Source organism: Hyperoodon ampullatus (assembly GCF_949752795.1).
Source record: "Hyperoodon ampullatus genome assembly, chromosome: X".
Taxonomy (NCBI): domain Eukaryota; kingdom Metazoa; phylum Chordata; class Mammalia; order Artiodactyla; family Ziphiidae; genus Hyperoodon; species Hyperoodon ampullatus.
The window spans coordinates 88,976,458-89,002,500 of NC_136913.1; the positions used below are offsets into that span (position 1 = coordinate 88,976,458).

Sequence of the window (26,043 nt, forward strand, 5' to 3'; positions counted from 1 at the left end):
TTAATGAGGTGGTATCAGGTGGGACTACTCAACACTCCACTTTCTCCCTCACAGTTCTTTGTGTGCTGGGCCCTTTTGAGAGCTGAGCCTCACCTCCACCCATCATGAAGACAAAACCCGGTAGTGGGAGGCAGGGTTGCTTAGCACTCAGCTTTCCCCCCTTTTCCCTTGATGTCTCAGAGACCAGTAGCAAGCTAGCCAAGCTAGCCCTGCCCTGCAGGCAGCCACAAATTATTCAGTCTGCCATTTCCATCCCCCTTCCATGGTGTCACCAATTCCCAGAGGGGAACTGAGTTTATACTCCCATTCTGAGGCAACAAAATGTTGTGAATTGGTGCCTCTCGTTCATTGGAAAGGTAGGCAGGGTTAGGGTGGGAGTTCAGCTACCACTGAGTCAGTGTGACAGAGTAATCCACTTTTGCTAGGGTGGAATCAGAACAGGAATCAACATATAACCCATACCACTCTGTGTTACACCCAAGAATCACGCAAAAAATAAAGATAAATAGGGTCCAGAGTCTGATAATGTGGTATTCAAAATGACCAGGATATGATAGAGATCACAATACCAAAAATCAAGAAAATCACACCTTGAATAATAAAAGACAACCTACAGATGCCAGTGCTGAAGTGAATAATGTTGGAATAATGATGAGAATTTTGAAGTGACCATCCTAAAAGTAATTATGAAGCAGTTACAAATTCTCTTAAAACAAATGAAAATCTCAGCAAAGAAGTGGGATTTAAAAGAAAGAAACAAGTGGAAACTATAGGACTCAAAAATAGTATCTCTCTTATTGAAACTGCATGGATCCTGGGAGATAGTTCTGAGACAACAAAGTGGGCCTCTTCTACCTTGCTTTCTGTCTTTCCACTGATTAATATTAGATTTGGAATTCAGAAGGAAGATACAATAGAGTGACATTTATACATTTACCAAAATTGACAAATGAAGTCAGACTTTTACTTATAAACGGTAATTCTCTTCATATTTGAAATTTTTTTCGGTGAGAACTATATTTTCAATTGTTCAGTCATATGCTAAACATTTTCCATAAACTGAGTGAACTATACTTGTAGTACCAAGATTTGGAAAAAGGATATCTAAAACATATTCATCTGGTATATCTACAGTATACCAGAAATTACATCCTTTGCAAATTAAAAATATGAGAAGCCTGTTTTCAAGATTCTTGTAGGGGTATGAGAAGGAAAATATTACCTTAAAATTCTTCTTTTGAAAAGTTTCTGCTATTCTGGATCTTCACCCAGCAATGGTCCACCTAGAGGAGATGTTAAGTGCATTATCACTGCACCCTGCCCAGTTGCTGTCTGTATAAGTGGCACACCAATTCAACCTATCAGTTGTTTTCTGTTCAGGATTGTCTGGGCAGAACCTGACATTAGGCTGGGCTAATGTCTTGTCCTTTGATGGAGAGAGACTGGCTTTTTCATTATCCTTGCCTGGGGCTCTTTAGAAATTTTTCTGGACACCCTAAGCACTTCAACTTGCGATTACCATTTAAAAGAGTGATACTGGGTTGGAGATGCATTAAATAATTACATTTTCCTTAAATCACCTATGGTAAATAGTATTGACAGGGGTTATTATTCCCTTGGACTGAAACACAATCTAAAGCATGATGTGGTTTAAAGTGACTTCTTGGAAATTGCAAAATATATTTTTAAGCAATAGAGACTAGGAAGAACACTAGATCTCTTGATGCTCAATTCTGATAACATAAGTCAATGATAATGATCATAATTATCCATTTATCATCACTGTCAAGTGATCTGCTAAGCCCTATATATGCATTATCTGAATGGAACACAATCAACAGTCTTAAGAAGTCACATCAATTGCCACTCTCGGATAGCCTCATCCACCAGAGGGTAGACAGCAGAAGCAAGAGGAACTACGATCCTGCAGCCTGTGGAACGAAAACCACATTCACAGAAAGATAGACAAAATGCAAAGGCAGAGGACTTTGTACCAGATGAAGGAACAAGATAAAACCCCAGAAAACCAACTAAATGAAGTGGAGATAGGCAACCTTCCAGAAAAAGAATTCAGAATGATAGTGAAGATGATTGAGGATGTCAGAAAAAGAAAGGAAGCAAAGATCGAGAAGATGCAAGAAATGTTTAATAAAGACCGAGAAGAATGAAAGAACAAATGCCTAGAAGAATTAAAGAACAAACAAACAGAGATGCACAATACAATAACTGAAATGAAAAATACACTAGAAGGAATCAACAGCAGAATAACTGAGGCAGAAGACTGGATAAGGGACCTGGAAGACAGAATGGTGGAATTCACTGCTGTAGAACAGAATAAAGAAAAAAGAATGAAAACAAATGAAGACAGCTTAAGAGAGACATCTGGGACAACAATAAACACACAAACATTTGCATTATAGGAGTCCCAGAAGGAGAAGAGAGAGAGAAAGGACCCAAGAAAATATATGAAGAGATTATAGTCAAAAAATTCCCTAACATGGGAAAAGAAATAGCCACCCAGTCCAGGAAGCACAGAGAGTCCCAGGCAGGATAAACCAAAGGAGAAACACACAAAGGCACATAGTAATCAAATGGACAAAAATTAAAGCAAAGAAAAATTATTAAAAGCAACAAAGGAAAAATGACAACATACAAGGGAACTTGCAGAGGTTAACATCTGATTTCTCAAAAAAACACTACAAGCCAGAAGGGAGTGGCAAGATACATTTAAAGTGATGAAAGGGAAGAACCTTCAACCAAGATTACTCTACCCAGCAAGGATAGATTCGACAGAGAAATCAAAAGCTTTAGAGACTAGCAAAAGCTAACAGAATTCACCACCACCAAACCAGCTCTACAACAAATGCTAAAGGAATTTCTCTAAGTGGGAAACACAAGAGAAGAAAAGGACCAACAAAAACAAACCCAAAACAATTAAGAAAATGGTAATAGGAACATACATATTGATAATTATCTTAAATGTGAATGGATTAAATGCTCCAACCAAAAGACACAGGCTTGCTGAATGGATACAAAAGCAAGACCCATATATATGCTGTCTACAAGAGACCCACTTCAGAAATAGGGACACATACAGAATGAAAGTGAGGGGATGGAAAAAAATATTCCATGTAAATGGAAATCGAAGGAAAGTTGGAGTAGCAATACTCATATCAGACAAAATAGACTTTAAAATAAAAAATGTTACAAGAGACAAGGAAGGACACTACATAACGATCAAGGGATCAATCTAAGAAGGTTGATATAAAAATTATAAATATATATGCACCCAACATAGGAGCACCTCAATACATAAAGCAAATGATAACAGCTATAAACGAGGAAATCGACAGTAACACAGTAATAGTGGGGGACTTTAAGAAAAAGAGAGAGAGGACTCATCACTAAAATTAGAAATGAAAAAGGAGAAGGTACAACAGACACAGCAGAAATACAAAGGATCATAAGAGACTACTACAAGCAACTATATGCCAATAAAATGGACAACCTGGAAGAAATGGACAAATTCTTAGAAAGGTATAACCTTCCAAGACTAAACAGGAAGAAATAGAAAATATGAACAGACCAATCACAAGTAATAAACTTGAAACTATGATTAAAAATCTTCCAACAAACAAAAGTCCAGGACTTGATGGTTTCACGGGTGAATTCTATCAAACATTTAGAGAAGAGCTAACACCCATCCTTGTCAAACTCTTCCAAAAAATTGCAAAGGAAGGAATACTCCCAAAGTCATTCTACTAGGCCACCATCACCCTGATACCAGAACCAGACAAAGACACTATGAAAAAAAGGAAAATTACAGACCAATATCACTGATGAATATAGATGCAAAAATCCTCAACAAAATACTAGCAAACAGAATCCACCAACACATCAAAAGGATCATACACCAGGATCAAGTGGGATTTATACCAGCAATGCAAGGATTCTTCAATATACGTAAATCAATCAATGTGATACACCATATTAACAAATTGAAGGATAAAAACTGTATGATCATCTCAATAGAGGCAGAAAGAGCTTTCAACGAAATTCAACACCTATTTATGATAAAAATTCTCCAGAAAGTGGGCATAGAGGGAACCTACCTCAACATAATAAAGGCCATATATGACAAACACACAGCAAACATCATTCTCAATGGTGAAAAACTGAAAGCATTTCCTCTAAGATCAGGAAGAAGACAAGGATGTCCACTCTCACCACTATTATTCAACATAGTTTTGGAAGTCCTAGCCATGGCAATCAGAAGGAAAAGAAATAAATGGAACCTATATTGGAAAAGAAGAAGTAAAACTGTCACTGTTTGCAGATGACATGATACTCTACATAGATAATCATAAAGATGTCACCAGAAATCTACCAGAGCTAATCAATGAATTTGGTAAAGTAGCAGGATACAAAATTAATGCACAAAAGTCTCTTGCATTCCTATACACTAACAACGAAAGATTAGAAAGAGAAATTAAGGAAACACTCCCATTTACCACTGCAACAAAAATAATAAAATACCTAGGAATAACCTACCTAAGGAGGTAAAAAACCTGGGCTCAGAAAAGTATAAGACACTGATGAAAGAAATCAAAAATGACAAAAACAGATGGAGAGATGTACCATGTTCTTGGACTGGAAGAATCAACATTGTGAAAATGACTATACTACCCAAAGCAATCTACAGATTCAATGCAATCCCTAACAAATTACTAATGGCATTTTTTTTACATAACTAGAACAAAAAGTCTTAAAAGTTATATGGAGACACAAAAGACCCTGAATAGCCAGTGCAATCCTAAGGGGAAAAAAACAGAGTTGGAGGAATCAGACTCCCTGACTTCAGACTATACTACAAATCTACAGTAGTCAAGACAATATGATACTGGAACAAAAATGGAAATATAGATCGATGGAACAGGGTAGAAAGCCCAGAGATAAACCCATGAACCTATGGTCAACTAATGTATGACAAAGGAGGCAAGGATATACAATGGAGAAAAGACAGTCTCTTCAATAAGTGGTGCTGGGAAAACTGGACAGCTACATGTAAAAGAATGAGATTAGAACACTCCCTAACACCATACACAAAAATAACTCAAAGTGGATTAGAGACCTAAATGCAAGACCGGACACTATAAAACTCTTAAAGGAAAACATCGGAAGAGCATTCTTTGACATAAATCACAGCAAGATCTTTTTTATCCACCTCCTAGAGTAATGGAAATAAAAACAAAAATAAACAAATGGGGCTTCCCTGGTGGCGCAGTGGTTGAGAGTCCGCCTGCCGATGCAGGGGACTCGGGTTCGTGCCCCGGTCTGGGAGGATCCCGCATGCCATGGAGCGGCTGGGCCCGTGAGCCATGGCTGCTGGGCCTGCGCGTCCGGAGCCTGTGCTCCGCAACGGGAGAGGCCACAACAGTGAGAGGCCCACGTACCACAATAAATAAATAAATAAATAAATAAACAAATGGGACCTAATGAAACTTAAACGCTTTTTCACAGCAAAGGAAACTATAAACAAGACAAAAAGACAACCCTCAGAATGGGAGAGAGTATTTGCAAGCAAATCAACGGACAAAGGATCAATCTCCAAAATATATAAACAGCACATGCAGCTCAATATCAAAAAAAAGAACAACCCATTTAAAAAATGGGCAGAAGACCTAAATAGACATTTCTCCAAAGAAGACATACAGATGGCCAAGAGGCACATGAAAAGCTGCTGAACATCACTAAATATTAGAGAAATGCAAATCAAAACTACAATGAGGTATCACCTCACACCAGTTAGAATGGGCATCATCAGAAAATCTACAAACAACAAATGCTGGAGAGGGTGTGGAGAAAAGGGAACCCTCCTGCACTGTTGGTGGGAATGTAAATTGGTATAGCCACTAGGGAGAGCAGTATGGAGGTTCCTTAAAAAACTAAAAATAGAATTACCGTATGACCCAGCAATCCCACTACTAGGCATATACCCAGAGAAAACCATAATTCAAAAAGACACACGCACACCAATGCAGCACTATTTACAATAGCCAGGTCATGGAAGCAATGTAAATGCCCATCGACAGTTGAATGGATAAAGAAGATGTGGTACATATATACAATGGAATATTACTCAGCCATAAAAAGGAACAAAATTGGGTCATTTGTAGAGATGTATGTGGACATAGAGACTGTCATACAGAGTGAAGTAAGTCAGAAAGAGAAAAACAAATATTGTAGATTAACACATATATGTGGAATCTAGAAAAATAGTGCAGATGAACTGGTTTGCAAGGCAGAAATAGAGACACAGATGTAGAGAACAAATGTATGGACACCAAGGGGAGAAAGTGCAGGGCAGGGGCATTGTGGGTGGTGGTGGGATGAATTGGGAGATTGGGATTGACATGTATACACTAATATGTATAAAATAGATAAGTAATAAGAACCTGCTGAAAATAAATAAATAAAATTCAAAAAAATGCCACTCTACATTTGAATATTGATAATGAAATCTTGGAAGAGTTGATGTGCCTGGCCAAGGTCATGTAGCTTGTGGTACCACTAAGTGGTAAAGCCATAAACCCAAGGATCCAGTCTTAAGATATTTGATGCCATTACCCCATCTACTGAAAGATGACATTGTACTGCAAAAATTAAAATGGCTGTGGCTGGTCTATTTCTTTATCTGCAGTTAGAGTATAAGAAAAAGTGTTGGTCTTCCCTGGTGGCGCAGGGGTTAAGAATCTGCCTGCCAATGCAGGGGACATGGGTTCGAGCCCTGGTCCGGGAATGTCCCACAGCCATGGAGCAGCTAAACCCATGCACCACAACTACTGAGCCTGTGCTCTAGAGCGCATGAGGCACAATTACTGAGCCCGTGTGCCACAGCTACTGAAGCCCACACACCTAGAGCCCATGCTCTGCAACAAGAGAAGCCACTGCAATGAGAAACCTGTGCACTGCAACGAAGAGTAGCCCCACTCGCCGTAACTAGAGAGAGCCCACGTGCAGCAACAAAGACCCAACATAGCCAAAAATAAATTAAAATTAAAATTAAAAAAAGAAAAAGTGTTGAAGAAAGAAAACAGAAAAAAAAACAAAAGTAAACTAAAGCAAAATAAAAACAAAAAAGAAAACAAACGAACAAAGAAAGGAAACAACCCAGAAAAGCTATGATCAAATGCTAAGTGTCATGAAGAAAAGTAAGGCTTGTCTGATAAGGTGACAGAGATGTGAGTTTAGTAAGGAAGGTGGTTATAGGGCTATTTGAGGCAGGGTGTTACAGGAAAACACATAATTGTAGGGGAACATGCTTGGTGAGTTAGGGTTACAGGCACAAAAAAAGAGGCTAGTGTGGCTGGAGAAAAATTCATTCAACAAATATTCAAGTATCCAGTGAGCCAGGCATTACTATAGGCACTTAGGATATGTTAATGAACAAACCAACAAAGATTCCTGCCCTCCTGGAATTTATATTTTTCCACGGGAGATGGCCAATTTACAAAATAGCATTTAAATAAAGTGTATTGCATTCCAAAAGGTGGTAAACAATTGCGACCAGAAAAGGAAGCAGACAGGGAAGAGTGGAAGCAGGAGTCCAGGGAGAGGGCTGGAAACAAATACTATTAGCTATCCTTGCAATTGATAGGAGAGTTATTAGAGGGCGGCAGTTTTCTCCATTATGTTGTTTTTGTCAAATAGCAATGTAAATGCTATGCTGGCTTTACTGCACAGAGGCAAGAATACATTCTTCCTATCTTTTAGTGGGGACTCGACCACTTGTTTAATATAGTGGAGACCCAGGGACACTAAAGTCTGAAGGCTTTTTGTGATCATTGGCCACTCGTGGTTTTTTCTTTTTCTTTTTGTTTTGCGGTACGTGGGCCTCTCACTGTTGTGGCCTCTCCCGTTGCGGAGCACAGGCTCTGGATGCGCAGGCTCAGCAGCCATGGCTCACATGCCCAGCCACTCCATGGCATGTGGGATCTTCCCGCCCCGGGGCACGAACCCGCATCCCCTGCATCGGCAGGCAGGCTCTCAATCACTGCGCCACCAGGGAAGCCCGCCACTCGTTTTTAAGTTCACACCCTCTGTTGTGTAGCCTATCAACAGGGACGTCAGTACTCTAGGTTTGAGAGCCGGCCTGGTAGAAAATCTGGCCAGGCGGTGCCAAGGCCAAAAGGAGAGACACTGTGCCAAGGAGATGTAGGAGGGTGGGGCTGGCACCTGAGAAGAACCCTCTCACGCATAACCCCCACCCCTCGGCCCCTCTGGGTGGGGTCTGGAATCTGGCCCCGCCTCCCAGTACAGAGTAGATTGAGTGATAGGGTGTCACGTGACGTGAGCTGCACCAATCCAAGTCCATTTCCGGCGAGCTTAACTTTGAGAGGGAACCATTAGGACGCCCAGTGCCAGCAACAGCGAGGCTTGTCCACTGCGAGCTCCGGAGAGGGAGGAACGTGCTCCTACTGCTGGGGTCTTCGACAGCTCAAGTTTTTTCCAACTCTTGTTCCAATCGGGTAAATTACAACAGCATTCTTTCTATAAATTACGCCTCTACTGACCTAAATTAAATTACCCAGGATCAAGGTTTGGGGGTTAATAAGAAAGGCAGTGGAACAGACTGCTGGGTCCACTGTCCTGTCCACACGCCTTGCGTTCCTCTTTCCTCAGCTGTGATTCGCTTCAGTTGTGTAGCTAATCATTTCCTGCACTCTCTTTGAAATCCCTTGATCAGCCTTCCGCTTCTTAAAAAAAAACATTGTATTTCTCCTTTGCACCTCACCTCAGTTTTGTTTGTGGTTTGTTTTGATACCTCAGACTTTAAATTGTAAGTATTGAAATGTATGTCTCTCTCTCCCCCTCCCCCACCTCTCTATCTCTCTCTGGTCTCTCTCTCTATATATATGGTATTTCATTGCATTTATACTTAAAATGGTTATCTTCTGAAGAGCAGATAAATACTCATCTACATCTTGGAGATGACTGCACTTTCATTTATTTTAATGGGCTCTCTAAAGCAGTTTGAAATAGTTTTTTAATGGATGATGCGGCATGAGCATTTATCCATCCTCCTAACCATATTTCTCGTTAAACTATTATTAAACAGTGTCGTTTATACAATAACCATTCCTATAACCACTGAACTTTTTTAAAAATTCTTTATTTTGAAATAATTTTAGGCTCACAGAAACTTTGCGAACAGTAGAGAAAGCCTTCACCCAGATTTCCCTAATGTTAACATTTTATATAGCCATAGAAAAATTATCAAAATTAGGAAATTAACATTGATGCAGTACTATTAACTAATCTACATACTTTATTTGAATTTCACCATTTGTCCCAGTAATCTCATTTTTTATTCCAGCATCCCATTCTGGATACCACATTGCATTTGGCCATCATTTCTCCTTAGTCTCCTCCAGGCTGACAGTTCCTTAAGCTTTCTGGGTGTTTTCCAATCTTGACGCGTTGGAAGATACTGGTCAGGTATTTTATAGAATGTCTGTCAACTTGGGTTTCTCTGATGTATTCTTGTGATTTGATTGAAATTACAAATTTTTGGCAACAATACCGGTTTTATTCTCCTCCCCTTCATCCCATTGGTGATGGAGGAATTTCCACCCTAGTGTTATGGGGGTGGCTGAACACACGACACCTGACACTGGACAGACACTATCCACAGCAGCTTATTAGTAACATTCACTCACAGCCTGGGGAGGAGGACACTACTGGCCAGGTAGAGCCCCACAGGAGTCATTCTCTGGAAGAGAGTGAACAAGCAGGGGCTGTGGGGGGCAGTCTGTAGTAGCAAGAGGACGAGGTGACCCTTGGTTCACATGGGAGGATGTGATTGGCTTGTTTGAATACTTCTGTGAGCTGGTAGGGAACTGAAACCTGATAGTCAGGGGCAAGCAGGCACTGTGGCTAGTTCCCATGATAAGGCTGGTTCTTTGGCTAGGGGACCTTCTTCCTGGGAGCACAAAAGGGGAATGGGAACTTGTGGTGAGTCCATTTGAGACCCTCTGGGTTTTCCCCCAAATGTCAAGGCATACATGTCACTGTGCCTTAATTTTAGGTCTTATACCACGGCGCTGCAAAAGCGATTCTGTTCCCTTCTCCAAGCATCATGTGAGGGGGCACATGATGTCCATATGTTGTATTAATGATGCTATTCATTTGCAACACTTGATTAAGGTAGGGACAACTGTGTGGCTCCATTGTAATGGTACTGTTTTCCTATTTGTAAGTAATAAATATCGTGTAGGAAATACTTTCAGACTATGAAAATATCCTATTTCTTCTCAGACTGTTATTCACGACTTTTAAAATCCATCTGTTGATCTTGCCTACAACAATTATGACTTAATGGTGACTTTCTATTTCCTTATTCCTACTACATTGGTTCATTGGAATTCTGAAGAGCTGTCTTTTCTCCCCCATTTATTTATTTATAAACTTTCAAGTTGTTTTTAAAAATTGTTTTATTTCAAATTATTGAATCAAATAACTAATCAAATTATTTATGTCAGTATTGAATCATGAATAACTATGCTATATTGTGACTTATAATCAAATTATATCATTATTTAGTTTCTTGAATTGTTCCAGCTTTGGTGACTGCAAGCTCCTTTTGGTGGGGTCTGTGTTGTTTCAGCATGACCTGATCCCTTTTTGTGTACTTCCTTGCTGACACTGTAAGGTATTCCTGTTCATCTTGTGTTTTTGTCCCCACCACGGCCCTGAAATTAAAAAAAAAAAAAAACACTTCTGCAAAGAGCCAAGCTTCCTTTTCTTGGAAAATGACATTTAGACCCAATATCTCAGTGTGTGTTCATTGCTATTGCGGTTTCATTGCTGCTAAGCCCTCCCTCTCCATCCACAAATGAAGGAAATATATTGTATGTATATACTCATGTTTACAGATACTTCTCAGTTTCTCTACCTATATGTATAGATATTGAAAGCCAGGAACTCATACTGATACTTCTTATGTTAATCCATTGTAGCCTTGTTTGTAACTTCTTTGTGTGACCTGGCTCTCCTTATCTTCAATATTTACTTACTTGTTCATTCCTGATATATACATGAAGTACTTGCACAAATGCTACCCAATACACCTGTTAGAAACAGATTTGATAACTTGTATTTGTGTACAGTTCTTTATGCCTTAGGCCTCAGAGGATGCAATCAAAGAAGTACTATTTCCCCACGTTGCTTAGCTTAGCTATTTTCTTTCTCACCTCTTCAGCTGTGGTTAAGACATTCATTTGTCATATAGTTAGGTTAATTTTGTGGTGTTTGTATTTGAGCTTGCCTCCTCCCCACATCTTAGTTGATTTTGATTTTTTATTTAATTCTGGGGTATGTGAAATATTACTGTGATTCAAAGAGTCAGGGCTGCACAGAAACATCTATTAGACAAGTGTCACTCTTTCGTCATGTCTTCTAACACCCTCCTGTTCCCCACTTATTTCCCACACTCCCCCTGTAGATAACCAATCTCTTTAGTTTCTGGTTTAATCTTTCCTGTGTTTACTCTGCACAAATGAACTGATCCATATATGTTTTCTTATATTCCCTTGTTTATTAAATGAAGGATGGCATCTTATAATGCTCCTTTACACTTTTCCTTTTTCAGTTAACAACATTCCATAAAAAAACTATTTATGCCATAGAGGGCTTCACTGCTTTTTTGTTTTTGTTTTTGTTTCTTTGTTTTTTACAGCTGCATTGGACTCCGCTGATATATGTAGGGGCATTTAACTTGTTTTCAACACTCTGCAACGACAAACAATGCTGCAGTGAATAACCTTAGGCATAAGTACTTTTGTGTTGATGGAAATGGATCTTCAAGTTTTATTCCCAGCAGTAGTATTGTTGGGCCAAAAGTGAAGTGCATGTGTATTTCTGTTAGGTATTTCCAAATTTCTCTCCAGAAGGGTTGTACTGGTTTTCACTCCCACTAGCTACTGTGACTGTTTCCCCAGAGACTCACTAACAGAACATGTTGCCCTACTTTTGTGACCTTTGTTGATGTGGTAGGTGAGAAATGATATCTCGGCATTGTCTTAGTATGCATTTGTCTAATTATGAGAAAGTTTGACTCTATATTTTGAGGACTGTTTTATATAATTTTTGTGAATTATCTGCTCATATCTTTTCCCATTTTTCTGTAGAAATATTAGCCTTTTGTCCTTCCGTACTTCAGAGTTCTGTATATACTTGGACTATTATTCATTTGTCCGGAAGGCATGCTGCAAATACTTTATCTCAGTTTGTCCATTGCCCTTTGATTTAGTTATGATGTGTTTGCCATACATTAAAAAAATCCTTTGTAGTCACACAGATCATTGTTTTCTTTCATTGCCTCTGGAAATTTGAGTCACAGTTAGAAAGCCTTTCCCTATGCTGAGGTTAAAGCAAGGTCCTGCCATATTTTCCTAAAGATTTTTTTATGGTTTCATTTGTGTAGATTCCTAACCTGTTTACAGTTTATTTTTGTGTATAGTGTGTGATATGGATCTACACTGATTCTTTTCCCAAATGGCTCAGTTGTTCCAGCATCAGGTATTGAACGTCCATCTTTGCCTCAGTGAATTTAAATGCCCTTTCATCATATACTGAAATTTCCATATATTATGGTTGTTTTTCTGGGTTTCCTATTCTGTTTCACTGGACTATTTTTCTATTCATGTACCACAGTGTTATAATTATCGAGGCTTTATAGCATGCTTTAATGCCTGGTATCAATACTCCCCACTTACAGGTTTTCTTTTTCACGTATATCCTGGCTATTCTTGCATGATTTTTAAAACATATTAATTTAATTATCAATTGATCTATCGACATAAAAATGTTTGCTGATATTTTTGAAATTATATTAAATTTATACATTAGTTTAGGGAGAACCGACATCTTTTTAATGTTGAGTTATTCTATCCAAGAACATTGACCAATGTCTTTGTGCTTATTTAAGTTTCCTCCTGTGTCATTCAGGAGTGTCTAAAAATTTTCCTTGCATAGATGCTCTCATTAAGTTCATTTCTATGCATTTAAGCTTTGTTTTTGCTATTGTATATGGAATTTTCTCTACTAAACTGTCCTCCAGCTGTGTGTGTGTGTGTGAGTGTACACAAAGACCATTGACTTTTGTATGTAACTTTATATCCTACTACCTTGCTGATTTCTCTTATTGTTTTACTTAATCTGTCATTATTTCTATAGAGCTTTTCAGGTGTGCGGTAATATCATCTGCACACAGAGGTGGCTTTACTGCTTGTTATTCATTCTCATAAATCTAATTGATTTCTCTAGTCAACTGACTAATGCTTGTAGTTGAAGACTGAACAGGAATAATATAATGGGCATACTTTTCTTCTTCCTGACCTTATTGGAGAACCTCTGGTTGTCCCCCACTAAATAAAATACTTGCATGAGGAATTAATTATATATCTTTTATCATGATAAGAATGCATCCCTCTTTCCCATTTCTTGAGGATTTTCTTTTCTTAACACTGAATGGGTGTTGAAGTTTCCCAAAGATTTGTTTGGCATCTGTGGTTTTAATCATATGATATTTGTCCTTAATTTTATTACTATGGTGAATGATATCAATGGAATTCCTAATATAGAACCAGCCTTGTATTCATGGGATAAATTGCACTTGATCACAGTATATTAGTTTCTAAATGTATTGTTGGATGTTTGCTAATATTCTATTTAGTATTTTGGTATCTACGTTTTACCTGTTAGCATCATACTGGTTTCATAAAAGAAGTTAGGGAAGTTTCCTTCCTTTCTAATATACTTACATAACTAATAGAGCTTTGGTACTATTTGATCTTTGATGGTTTACTAGAATTCACCTGAAAAACCATCTGAGCAAGGTGCTTCTTGGGGGTATTGCTGTAATAACTTTATTCCTTCTATGAAAATTTCCTAAATTAAGCTTTCTAACACTAGAATCAGAATTTTGGTAATCTGTATTTTTCTAGGAAGTTACCTATTTCATATAGATTTTCAAGTTTTTTTGCATAGAGTTTGGCAAAGTAATCCCTTCTTTTTTCTGCTTCAATGATTGTTTCTCCTTTGTCATTTATTATTTTGTCTATGTGTGATCTCTCCCTTTCTTCCTTCATCAAGCCAGCTAGGGGTTTGTCCATTTTGAAAAACAAGATTTCATTTTTCTATTTTGTATCTCATTCATTTCTGCTTTTATGTTTTGCTTTCTTTAGTTGTTCCTTTTTTCCTAGTTGTTTTTTTTTCGTTTTTTGATGCCATACTTTAATTCATTTATATTAATTCTTCCATTTTTACTCATAAAATTGTGTACTGTGTGAATTTGCCTGAGATCACCACGCTACATATACCCCATAGATGTCAATATGTAGTTTTTCATAGTCATTCTTTTAAAAAATTTCTTTACAACCTCAGTTTGCATCTCCTCTTATATTCAAAATTTTTTAAGAGAAGCTTTAGTAATTTTTATCAGGTGGAAAGGCCTTTCTGTTTTCAACTTTTATTACTAACTTTTACGCATTGGGGTTAGAGAGGATTGTTAGTACTATTTCTACTATACAGAAATTAATTATCTAATCTCTGTGAGATAATTATGATCCATTTTTGAGAAGAGTATATTCCCTATATAACATTATTGATTAGCTTTGTCTTTTTTTATATGACTTGATCAGCCTTAGACTGAGTTTGGTGTATTAAATCTCCTACTGTTACTGTTTCCTGTTATTATTATTTTATCTACGTCTCCTTGTATTTTTGCTTTATAAAGGTGTTTGTTTGTTATTGATGCATAAATGTTCCTAAGGGTTATATCTTCATTGTGAGTTTTGGCTTTTGTCATTAAGACATGTTTTTGGTCACGTTTAATGCTTTCTTAAAATCATCCTGAACCACCTGTTTTCTTAACACTTTACTCTCTGGTCTATGCATTTTTTCCTCCCGTATCATTTAACACTCACCTACTGCATTATGATAAAATGTTTGTTCTATTTTCTTCTACTTCTCTCCCTTCTCTCATTTTTAGTTGCACAGTTTTTGTGGTTTTTTTTTCACAGCATAAATCTTTTGTACATTAGTCTTCTCCCCTTTCCTCCACCTTGATTTTACTATTGTATGTAAAATACTCACCATTAGGTATTTTGGTGAAGTTTTCCTTCTCATGGCAGTGGGATCACAGTCCCAGTTCCTCTTTTAGATTACTTGGCAGACATTCTGTAAAGAGAAGTATAGGAAGTATTGTAAGTTCCTGGGTCACAGTGTCACTGTCTCTCTACTCAACTTTGCTACTGTAGTGCAAAAGCATTCATAGACAATACATAAATGATTGATCATGGCTTTGTTCCAATAAAATTTTATTTACAAAATCAAGCAGTGGGCTTGATTTGGATCATTGGGCCAGTTTGCAGACCCCTACTCTAGTAGCTTCCTTAGGAAGGGCTGAGTGGTGCAGAATTTCCTAAGTTTCTACAAGTTCGAAAGCTTTTTCTGTGGGCTGTGATATTTAAAGGACACCCCGGTAGGTTATGAAATCTGTGCTTCAACCTTTCGTTGTAGTCAATCTCTGTCTTTCAATTTTTTAAAATATTTTATTTAAGGTGGGTTTCGTATCCTCCAATGCTTGCTTGAGTAAAATTAAATTTGTTTGGAGTGTTGACTTCCAGTCTTTTTCTCCTTCATGGTTGTTGAATATGTATGCACTTTTGTTTCCTCATCTATTTTTTTACAACGTTTTGTATGGAAATCCCTTCATTCTGTTCATCTGTATGATATTGTTTTTTTCGACAAGATTCCTAGTTTAATAATGTGAATTTTTGTTAGTGTGGCAAAGTCCAGATCCTTTTTATTTTGTTTATTTGTTTTGGTGATGAAGGGAGAAGTCCTGAGTGCTCTGATTTTGTGGTTCTCTTATGTCTTGCAAGATCCTTAATTTTCCCCTTTTGTTTATTTTCTCTGTCATTACCCAAGCGCCAACGGATGCTTCTCCCTAACTCTTTGCCTTTATTCTTCCCTAAGATTTATATCTTTCAAAGACTGCACTTTAAATCATCCCTGTCCCTTCATAAGCTCCAATTTTGGAGTGCCTTCCCTGTAGTCTGGACTCTCATATTCTAGGACACCTTTCTGGTATTTTTAGATTTATTCTGGGCTTAGTCATTCTGCTGTAGTTTTAGATCAGCTTTCAGGCCTTTTCCATCTTCTTTCCTCTCTCTTGGTAGCTTTTCTTGGTCTGTCTTTTTGTTTTCCACAAATCCTAGTAATGGGAGTGTGACAAATCTTATACCAGGATTCATGATTTTTCTTTTTTTACTCACAATTCTTTTGAATTTTTGGCCTTTTCCATTTTAAAGTAATGGTGAGGGTGTGGCTTTTGTGTAGATGTACATTTTCCTTCTTATTGGTTTGTATCCTTTTGGGAGAAAAAATTTTTTTAACATTTTTATTAGATTAAAATTGCTTTACAATGGTGTGTCAGTTTCTCTCTTATAACAAAGTGAATCAGTTATACATACACATATGTCCCCATATCTCTTCCCTCTTGCATCTCCCTCCCTCCCACCCTCTCTATCCCACCCCACTTGGTGGTCACAAAGCACCGAGCTGATCTCCTTGTGCTATGCGGCTGCGTCTCACTAGTGATGTATTTTACATTTGGTAGTGTATATATGTCCATGACACTCTCTCACTTTGTCCCAGCTCACCCTTCTCCCACCCCGTATCCTCAAGTCCAGCCTCAAATAGGTCTGCATCTTTATTCCCGTCTTACCCCTAGGTTCTCCCGACCATTTTCTTTCTTTTTCCTTTTTCTTTTTAATTTTTTTTCTTTTCTTTTTTTTTTTTTGGTGGCATAAAATTGTAGAAATTTATTCTTCTGGAGTTCGGGAAGCCAAGTCTGAAATCAATATCACTGAGCTGAAATCAAGGTGTGGGCAGGGCTGTTCTCCTTCTGGAGGCTCCAGGAGAGAATCCATTCTTGCATCTTCCAGCCTCTTGTGGCTGCCAGCATCCTTTGGCTTGTGGTCACATCACTCCAACCTCTTCCTGTATGGTCACATTGCCATTTCCTTTTCTGTGTGTGTCAAATCTCGTTCTGCCCCTCTTTATTTATTTATTTGTTTGTTTGTTTGTTTTATTTTATTTTATTTTTTTTATTAGTTTCTGCTTTATAACAAAGTGAATCAGTCATACATATACATCTGTTCCCACATCCCTTCCCTCATGCATCTCCCTCCCTCCCACCCTCCCCATCCCACCCCTCCAGGCGGTCACAAAGCACCGAGCTGATCTCCCTGTGCTCTGCGGCTGCTTCCCACTATCTATCTACCTTACGTTTGGTAGTGTATATATTGGAGTATAATTGCTTTACAATGGTGTGTTAGTTTCTGCTTAATAACAAAGTGAATCAGTTATACATATACATAGGTTCCCATATCTCTACCCTCTTGCATCTCCCTCCATCCCACCCTCCCTATCCAACCCCTCCAGTGTGTCACAGACCACCTAGCTGATCTCCCTGTGCTACATCACTGCTTCCCACTAGCTATCTATTTTACATTTGGTAGAGTATATATGTCCATGCCATTCTCTCACTTTGTCACAGCTTACACTTCCCCCTCCCCATATCCTCAACTTCATGCTCTCGTAGGTCTGAGTCTTTATTCCCGTCTTACCCCTAGGTACTTCATGACCTTTTTTTTTCTTAGGTTCCATTTATATGTGTTACCATACGGTGTTTGTTTTTCCCTTTCTGACTTACTTCACTCTGTATGACAGACTCAAGGTCCATCCACCTCACTACAAATAACTCAATTTTGTTCCTTTTTATAGCTGAGTAATATTCCATTGTATATATGTGCCACATCTTCCTTATCCATTCATCTGTTGATGGACACGTAGGTTGCTTCGACATCCTGGCTACTGTAAATAGAGCTCCAGTGAAAATTTTGGTACATGACTCTTTTTGAATTATGGTTTTCTCAGGGTATATGCCCAGTAGTGGGATTGCTGGGTCATATGGTAGTTCTATTTTTAGTTGTTTAAGGAACATCCATACTGTTCTCCATAGTGGCTGTATAATTTTACATTCCCCCCAATAGTGCAAGAGTGTTCCATTTTCTCCACACCCTCTCCAGCATTTATTGTTTGTAGATTTTTTGATGATGGCTATTCTGACAGGTGTGAGATGATATCTCATTTTAGTTTTGATTTGCATTTCTCTAATGATTAATGATGTTGAGCATTCGTTCATGTTTTTGTTGGCAATCTGTATATTTTCTTTGGAAAAATGTCTGTTTAGGTCTTCTGCCCATTTTTGCATTGGATTGTTTTTTTTTTATTATTGAGCTGCATGAGCTGCTTGTAAATTTTGGAGATTAATCCTTTGTTAGTTGCTTCATTTGCAAATATTTTCTCCCATCCTGAGGGTTCTGTTTTCGTCTTGTTTATGGTTTCCTTAGCTGTGCAAAAGCTTTGAAGTTTCATTACGTCCCATTTGTTTATTTTGTTTTATTTCAATTTCTCTAGGATGTGGGTCAAAAAGGATCTTGCTGTGATTTATGTCATAGAGCGTTCTGCCTGTTTTCCTCCAAGGGTTTTATAGTGTCTTACCTTACATTTAAGTCTTTAATCCATTTAGACTTTATTTTTGTGTATGGTGTTAGGGAGTGTTCCAATTTCATACTTTTACATGTACCTGTCCAGTTTTCCCAGCACCACTTATTGAAGAGGCTGTCCTTTCTCCACTATACATTAATTCCTGCCTCCTTTATCAAAGATAAGGTGACCATATGTGTGTGGGTTTATCTCTGGGCTTTCTATCCTGTTCCATTGATCTATATTTCTGTTTTTCTGCCAGTACCATACAGTCTTCATTATTGTAGCTTTGTAGTATAGTCTGAAGTCAGGGTGCCTGATTCCTCCAGCTCCACTTATCATTCTCAAGATTGCTTTGGCTATTCAGTGTCTTTTGTGTTTCCATACATATTGTGATTTTGTTTGTTCTACTTCTGTGAAAAATGCCAGTGGTAGTTTGATAGGCATTGCATTGAATCTGTAGGTTGCTTTGGGTAGTAGAGTCATTTTCACAATGTTGATTCTTCCAGTCCAAGAACATGGTATATCTCTCCATCTATTCGTATCATCTTTAATTTCTTTCATGAGTGTTTTATAATTTTCTGCATACAGGCCTTTTGTCTCCTTAGGTAGGTTTGTTCCTAGATATTTTATTTTTTTGTGGCAATGGTTAATAGGAGTGTTTCATTAATTTCTCTTTCAGATTTTTCATCATTAGTGTATAGGAAGGCCAAAGGTTTCTGTGCATTCATTTTGTATCCTGCTACTTTACCAAATTCTTTGATTAGCTCTAGTAATTTTCTGGTAGCATCTTTAGGGTTCTCTATGTATAGTATCATGTCATCTGCCAACAGTGACAGCTTTACTTCTTGTTTTCCAATTTGAATTCTTTTATTTCTTTTTCTTCTCTGATTGCTATGGCTAAAACTTCCAAAACTATGTTGAATAATAGTGGTGTGAGTGGGCAACCTTGTCTTGTTCCTGATCTTAGTGGAAATGCTTTCAGTTTTTCACCACTGAGGAGGAAGTTGGCTGTGGATTTGTCATATATGGCCTTTATTATGTTGAGGAAGGATCTCTCTATGCCTACTTCCTGGAGGGTTTTTATCATAAATGGGTGTTGAATTTTGTCGAAAGCTTTCTCTGCATCTATTGAGATGATCATATGGGTTTTCTCCTTCTGTTTTTTAGTATGGTGTATCACGTTGATTAATTGGCATGTACTGAAGAATCCTTCCATTCCTGGAATAAACCCCACTTGGTCATAATGTGTGATCCTTTTAATGTGCTGTTGGATTCTGTTCGCTAGTATTTTTTGAGGAATTTTCATCTATGTTCATCAGTGATATTGGCCTATAGTTTTCTTTCTTTGTGACATCGTTGTCTGGTTATAGTATCAGAGTGATGGTGGCCTCGTAGAATGAGTGTGGGAGTCTTCCTCCCGCTGCTATATTTTGGAAGAGTTTGAGAAGGATAGGTGTTAGGTCTTCTCTAAATGTTTGATAGAATTCGCCAATGAAGCCATATGGTCCTGGGTTTTTGTTTAGTGGAAGATTTTTAATCACAGTTTCATTTTCAGTGCTTGTGATTGGGCTGAGTGGTTCAGTTTCAGAAGGCTGTGCATTTCTAAGAATTTTTCCATTTCTTCCAGGTTGTCCAATTTTTTGGCATAGAGTTGTTTGTAGTAATCTCTGATGATCCTTTGTATTTCTGCAGTGTCAGTTGTTACTTCTCCTTTTCCATTTCTAATTCTATTGATTTGAGTCTTCTTCAATTTTTTCGTTATGAGTCTGGCCAAAGTTTATCAATTTTGTTTATCTTCTCAAAAACCAGCTTTTAGTTTTATTGATCTTTGCTATCATTTCCTTCGTTTCTTTTTCATTTATTTTTGATCTGATCTTTATGATTTCTTTCATTCTGCTAAGTGTGGGGTTTTTTTTTCTTTCTCTAATGGCTTTATGTGTAAGGTTAGGTTGTTTATTTGAGATGTTTCTTGTTTCTTGATGTAGGATTGTATTGCTATAAGCTTCCCTCCTAGAACTGCTTATGCTGCATCCCATAGGTTTGGGTCTTTATGTTTTCATTGTCATTTGTTTCTAGCTATTTTTTGACTTCCTCTTTGATTTCTTCAGTGATCTCTTGGTTATTTAGTAGTGTATTGTTTAGCCTCCATGTGTTTGTAGTTCTTCCAGATCTTTTTCTGTAATTGATATCTAGTCTCATAGCATTGTGGTCGGGAAAGATACTTGTACGATTTTCGATTTCTTAAATTTACCAAGGTTTCATTTGTGACACAAGATACGGTCTATCCTGGAGAATGTTCCATGAGCACTTGAGAAGAATGTTTATTCTGTTGTTTTTAGATGGGATGTCCTATAAGTATCAATTAAGTACATCGTGTTTAATGTATCATTTAAAGTTTGTGTTTCCTTATTTTTTTTCATTTTGGATGATCTGTCCATTGGTGAAAGTGGGGTGTTCACGTCCCCTACTATGATTGTGTTACTGTTGATTTCCCTTTTTATGGCTGTTAGTATTTGCCTTATGTAGTAAGGTGTTCCTATGTTGGGTGCGTAAATATTTAGAATTGTTATATCTTCTTCTTGGACTGATCCCTTGATCATTATGTAGTGTCCTTCTTTGTCTCTTGTAATAGTCTTTGTTTTAAAGTCTATTTTTTTCTGATATGAGAATTGCTAGTCCAGCTTTCTTTTGATTTCCTTTTGCATGGAATATCTTTTTCCATCCCCTCACTTTCAGTCTGTATGTGTCCCTCGTTCTGAAGTGGGTCTCTTGTAGACAGCATATATATTGGTCTTCCTTTTGTATCCATTCAGCCAAACTATGTCTTTTGGTTGGAGCATTTAATCCATTTACATTTAAGGTAATTATCGATATGTATGCTCCTGTTACCATTTTGTTAATTGTTTTGGTTTTTTTTTTTATTGTAGGTCTGTTCCTTCTCTTGTGTTTCTTGCCTAGAGAAGTTCCCTTAGCATTTGTTGTAAAGCTGGTTTGGTGATGCTAAATTCTCTTACCTTTTGCTTATCTGTAAAACTTCTAATTTCTCCTTCAAATCTGAATGAGATCCTTGTTGGTTAGAGTAATCTTGGTTGTAGGTTTTTCTCTTTCATCACTTTAAATATGTCCTGCCTCTCACTTCTGGCTTGCAGAGTTTCTGCTGGCAGATCAGCTCTTTATCTTATAGGGATTCACTTATGTGTTACTTGTCGTTTTTCCCTTGCTGCTTTTAATATTTGTTCTTTGTGTTTAATTTTTGATAGTTTGATTAATTTGTGTCTTGGTGTCTTTCTCCTTGGTTTTATCCTGTATGGGACTCTCTGTGCTTCCTGGACTTGATTAACTATTTCCTTGCGTCCTTCTCTGGAGCTCCTTTAAGCAGCACTCTTAATCCCCTCTCCTGGCACACCAGGAAACAAAGAGGCGAGAAAAATTCTCTTGTCTCTTTGGCAGCTCCAGACTTTTTACCGGAGTCCCTCTCAGCTATCCGTGGCGCAGTAGCCCCCTTCAGGCTGTGTTCATGCAGCCAACCCCAGTCCTCTCCCTGGGATCTGACCTCCGAAGCCCAAGCCTCAGCTACCAGCAACCGCCCGCCCCGGCGGGTGAGCAGACAAACCTCTCAGGCTGTTGATTGCCGGTTGGCACCGATTCCCTGTGCGGGAATCGCTTCGCATTGCCCTCTGCACCCCTGTTGTGCTCTGCTCCATGGCTCTGAAGCTCCCACCCTCGCCACCAGCAGTCTCCTCCCACGAAGGCGCTTCCTAGTGTGTGGAAACCTTTCCTCCTTCACAGCTCCCTCCCACTGGTGCAGGTCCCGTCCCTATTCTGTTGTCTTTGTTTTTCCTTTTTTCTTTTACCGTACCCAGGTCCGTGGGGAGTTTCTTGCCTTTTGGGAGGTCTGAGGACTTCTGCCAGCGTTCAGTAGGTGTTCTGTAGGAGTTGTTCCACATGTAGATGTATTTCTGATTTATTTGTGGACAGCAAGGTGAACTCCATGTCTTACTCTTCTGCCATCGTGAAGCTGCTCAGGAGGAAATAATTTGAGGAGGGCAGCTTGGTGGTCAGCATTGTCTTCTGCTAACTTACCTCTGATTTCTAATGGCATTTTATCTCATGTAAGTGTTTGTGTGTGTGTGTGCGTGTGTTTGTACACATATATAATTAAATATACACACAAGTCCATTTTCATTCTATTCCTATAGTAGAGGTCACTTGAATTGGCCCTATGATTCACCACATACTTATTCAGTAAGTATTTTGTCCATAGCTAACCCTGGAAGCAAACAAGTGACTCTAGATATCTTCTCAGGATTTCTAAATATTCTCCACTCTGAAGCAGGTTTTTGAAGATGGACCAAAAGACCACAGTCACCCTCCTTGAGCTTGCTGCAAAGAGTCTGCTGAATAATGAGCCTGCAGCTATCCATGCCCTGGACGAAATCCCAAGAGACCTCTTTGTTCCATTGTTCAACGCTGCCTTCTTGGGTGGGCATAAGACGATGCTAACGGCAATGGTGAGGGTTTGGCCTTTTCACTGTCTCCGTATTGGGTCACTGAACACAAGGGAGTCATACTATGACATCTTGGAAGCCATGATTGATGGTCTGCAGATGCTCCCTGCCCAGAACTCTTCCTCTTGGTAAGACAATGAGCAGTAGAGACACAGGGAGTCAGCAGGAGGGTATGCTGTAGCCTGGGGCAAGGGAATACCTAACCATCTCCCAACAGTAGACAATGGCGAACACTGCAGTCTTTGCAGAGTTGTCGGTCAGCACTTGGGGTCACCTTCGGGACTCTATTGCTTTAGAGTGTTGATTATAGAATAGAGGTGCTTGAGGATACTATGAATGGATTTGAGTGTGATTACACACAAGTGGAATATGGGCATTGAGATAGGGAAAGCCTGGAGGTGAAGGAGGGGGTGGAGAAAGGATGAAAGACGCTGCATTTGTGTGGAAAGAACTTCTTGGTGAATGGCAATGAAGCGCAAACCAGGGTTAAAGTGCTCCGTCCCTGCTTCTCATCATTGATCTTGCTGGGTTATATTAAAATCAGCTATCTCTCATGTGTTCTGTCGCTTCCTTTCCTTCCAGGGGGCCCAGACTGAGGATCCTAGATTTAAGGCGTGACCCGGACTGTAAGACAATATGCTCTGAGATTGGGACCGCATTCCCTTTCTGTTTTAAGTCATGCCTTTACTCTCAGCACTCTATCCTTAAGATAGAAGAAGCTCAGCATAGTGTCATGTGCCTCGGGATTGGTAATTCCAGGTCTGAGCCTCAGTCAGCTCAGGAACCCATGGAATTACTAGTGGATATTTCCCTCAATAGTACCTTGAGAACAGAGCAATTCCTCTCTTTCCTTTGTAGCAAAATTCAGCAGAACTTTGGGTCCTTGCACGTCTGCTGCAAAAATTTGCAAATCGATAGAATGTCTGGCCACAAAAGTATCTTGCAGTTTCTGGATCTGGGGTGCATTGATCACCCGGAAATGGATCAGGCTAATCTGAGTGAAGTCCTCACCCTTTTGGCTCGGGTGATCCACCTGTACAGCCTTAATCTGTATAACATCCCCTTTAAAAATTATAAGAGAAGGAACTTCATATCTTTTCTCCTCTGCCTTGGGCGGCTGGACAATCTCCAGGAGCTCAGCTTGTCTTTCTTCTGCCTCACAAATCAACTGCACAAACTGCTCAGATGAGGGGGTGGGGAGGAACCTGGGTTCCCCGAACACCTCATTGTTAAGACAGAAGAGACCATGCTTGGATCTTCCTAAGCTCCTTGTAACCCATTTCTCTTTTTACCTCAGTGTAGGCACTGCTGGGAGTTTGAATCTAGCCGGGGGAGAGAGGGGTACCTTATGGTGAGCAGCAGATGAGGTTAGAAAAGGAAGCTGTGCTCATACATTCATTCATTCATTCAGTGACCGTGGGAAGACCCTAAAAGAAGTCTGTAAATATATTGGTGAAAAAGACTCAGTCCTTCTCCTATTGGACTTTACAGCTCTCTAGAGAGGAAGGGGAGGCATTCAGATGGAGAAACATTAAGCTATAGGACTAATGCACATGCCCATGGATGGGCCCCAATAGTTAACACTGCCAGATAATTTTGCTCCTGTATTTCCCCCAAGCCTTAGACCCTGAATGGAGAGCTTGTCATCTGGGAACTAGTCAAAGGAAACCCTCAGTTGGCTGCTTTCCCAGACGCATCCTCCCCAAATAAGTGAATCAGATGCAACACTGATTATGTCGTATATACTAAGTGCATGCAATTTCTTCACTTAATCTTTCCTGCAGTTCTGTATAATAATTACTGCTGTGCACATTCTCAAGATTAAAACCAGGTACCTCAGAGTTGTAAAGTAACTTTCTCAAGGTCACAAATCTATAAAGTCTGATCCCAAAGTCCACAATGTTAACCACCTGTTGCAAACCGTGAACACAGTACTTTATTCTAGAGCATTAGGTACCTATAATTTGGGGCTCATTGCCCTCATTCTTCTGAAATAACCTTACTTTTTTCTCTCTATAGAGTTGTGCCACGTCAGTTGGATACACTGTATCTACCTTACTGTAGCCTTTCTAACAGAGATGTCACTGTCCTGTCCCAGAGCTCTCAGGCCACCCACCTAAGATTATTGAGTCTCAGTAACAACCATTTCTTCTCTGAAGTTTATGAGCCCTTCCAGACTCTGCTGGAGAAGGTCTGAAGCACCTTGCAACATCTGGAGATAAACAATTGTATGATAACTGATTCTACTCTCTCTGCCATCCTCCCAACCCTGAGCCATTGTACCCACCTCCATTTCCTTAGCTTTGCCTTCAATCCCATTACGATGCCTGTGCTCAAGAGCCTTCTGCAGCACTTGACATCCTTGATGAAGCTGAAGTATGTGATTTATCCTGCCCCTCTCCATTGCTACGTGGAAGGGAATTTTCATGACAGTTTGGACCGACAGAAACTTGCTGAAGTTCAGGCTCAGTTTCAGGCGATGCTGCACGGGGCACAGCGGGACAACATGAAATGGTCCATTTGTTCAAAGTGATTTCCACAGTACAAGGAGGAGTTTCAACACTGATGTGTGGCCATGAAAGCGTTCACTTTTTTTTTTTTTTTTTTTTTTGCCTGAAACCAATGTTTGTAGAGACACATATGTAAAATTCTGCTGTTCTAGGAAACTGGGGTTAGGAACACTGGATAGGTAACCTGATCTCTATAAAAGAGGAAATTTAAAAAGGAAACAGAGGAATTTGAAAGGTCCGCTGGGTCTCTTGTCCACTGCCCTCTACATGTTCTAGTCACTAACCACAGTGTTGCGTGTGTGACATAAGCTGACCCAGTCATGGTACATCATTTCCCTATCCACACTGATTGGTTCACTTATCCATTTATGGGCACTTGACACAAGTCAGATCAATTGAAACTC

At 39.0% G+C, this 26,043-nt stretch overlaps 1 protein-coding gene across 1 annotated transcript; it reads left to right on the forward strand.

Moving 5' to 3' along the window:
• Positions 1–22,967: 22,967 nt before the first annotated feature.
• On the forward strand, positions 22,968–25,662 carry LOC307069757 (melanoma antigen preferentially expressed in tumors-like; the record flags this gene model as incomplete). The annotated part of the gene is given in 4 exon segments (XM_079728082.1): positions 22,968–23,257; positions 23,712–24,314; positions 25,149–25,323; positions 25,327–25,662. Coding segments are annotated over 4 exon segments (1,404 nt in total).
• Positions 25,663–26,043: the final 381 nt, after the last annotated feature.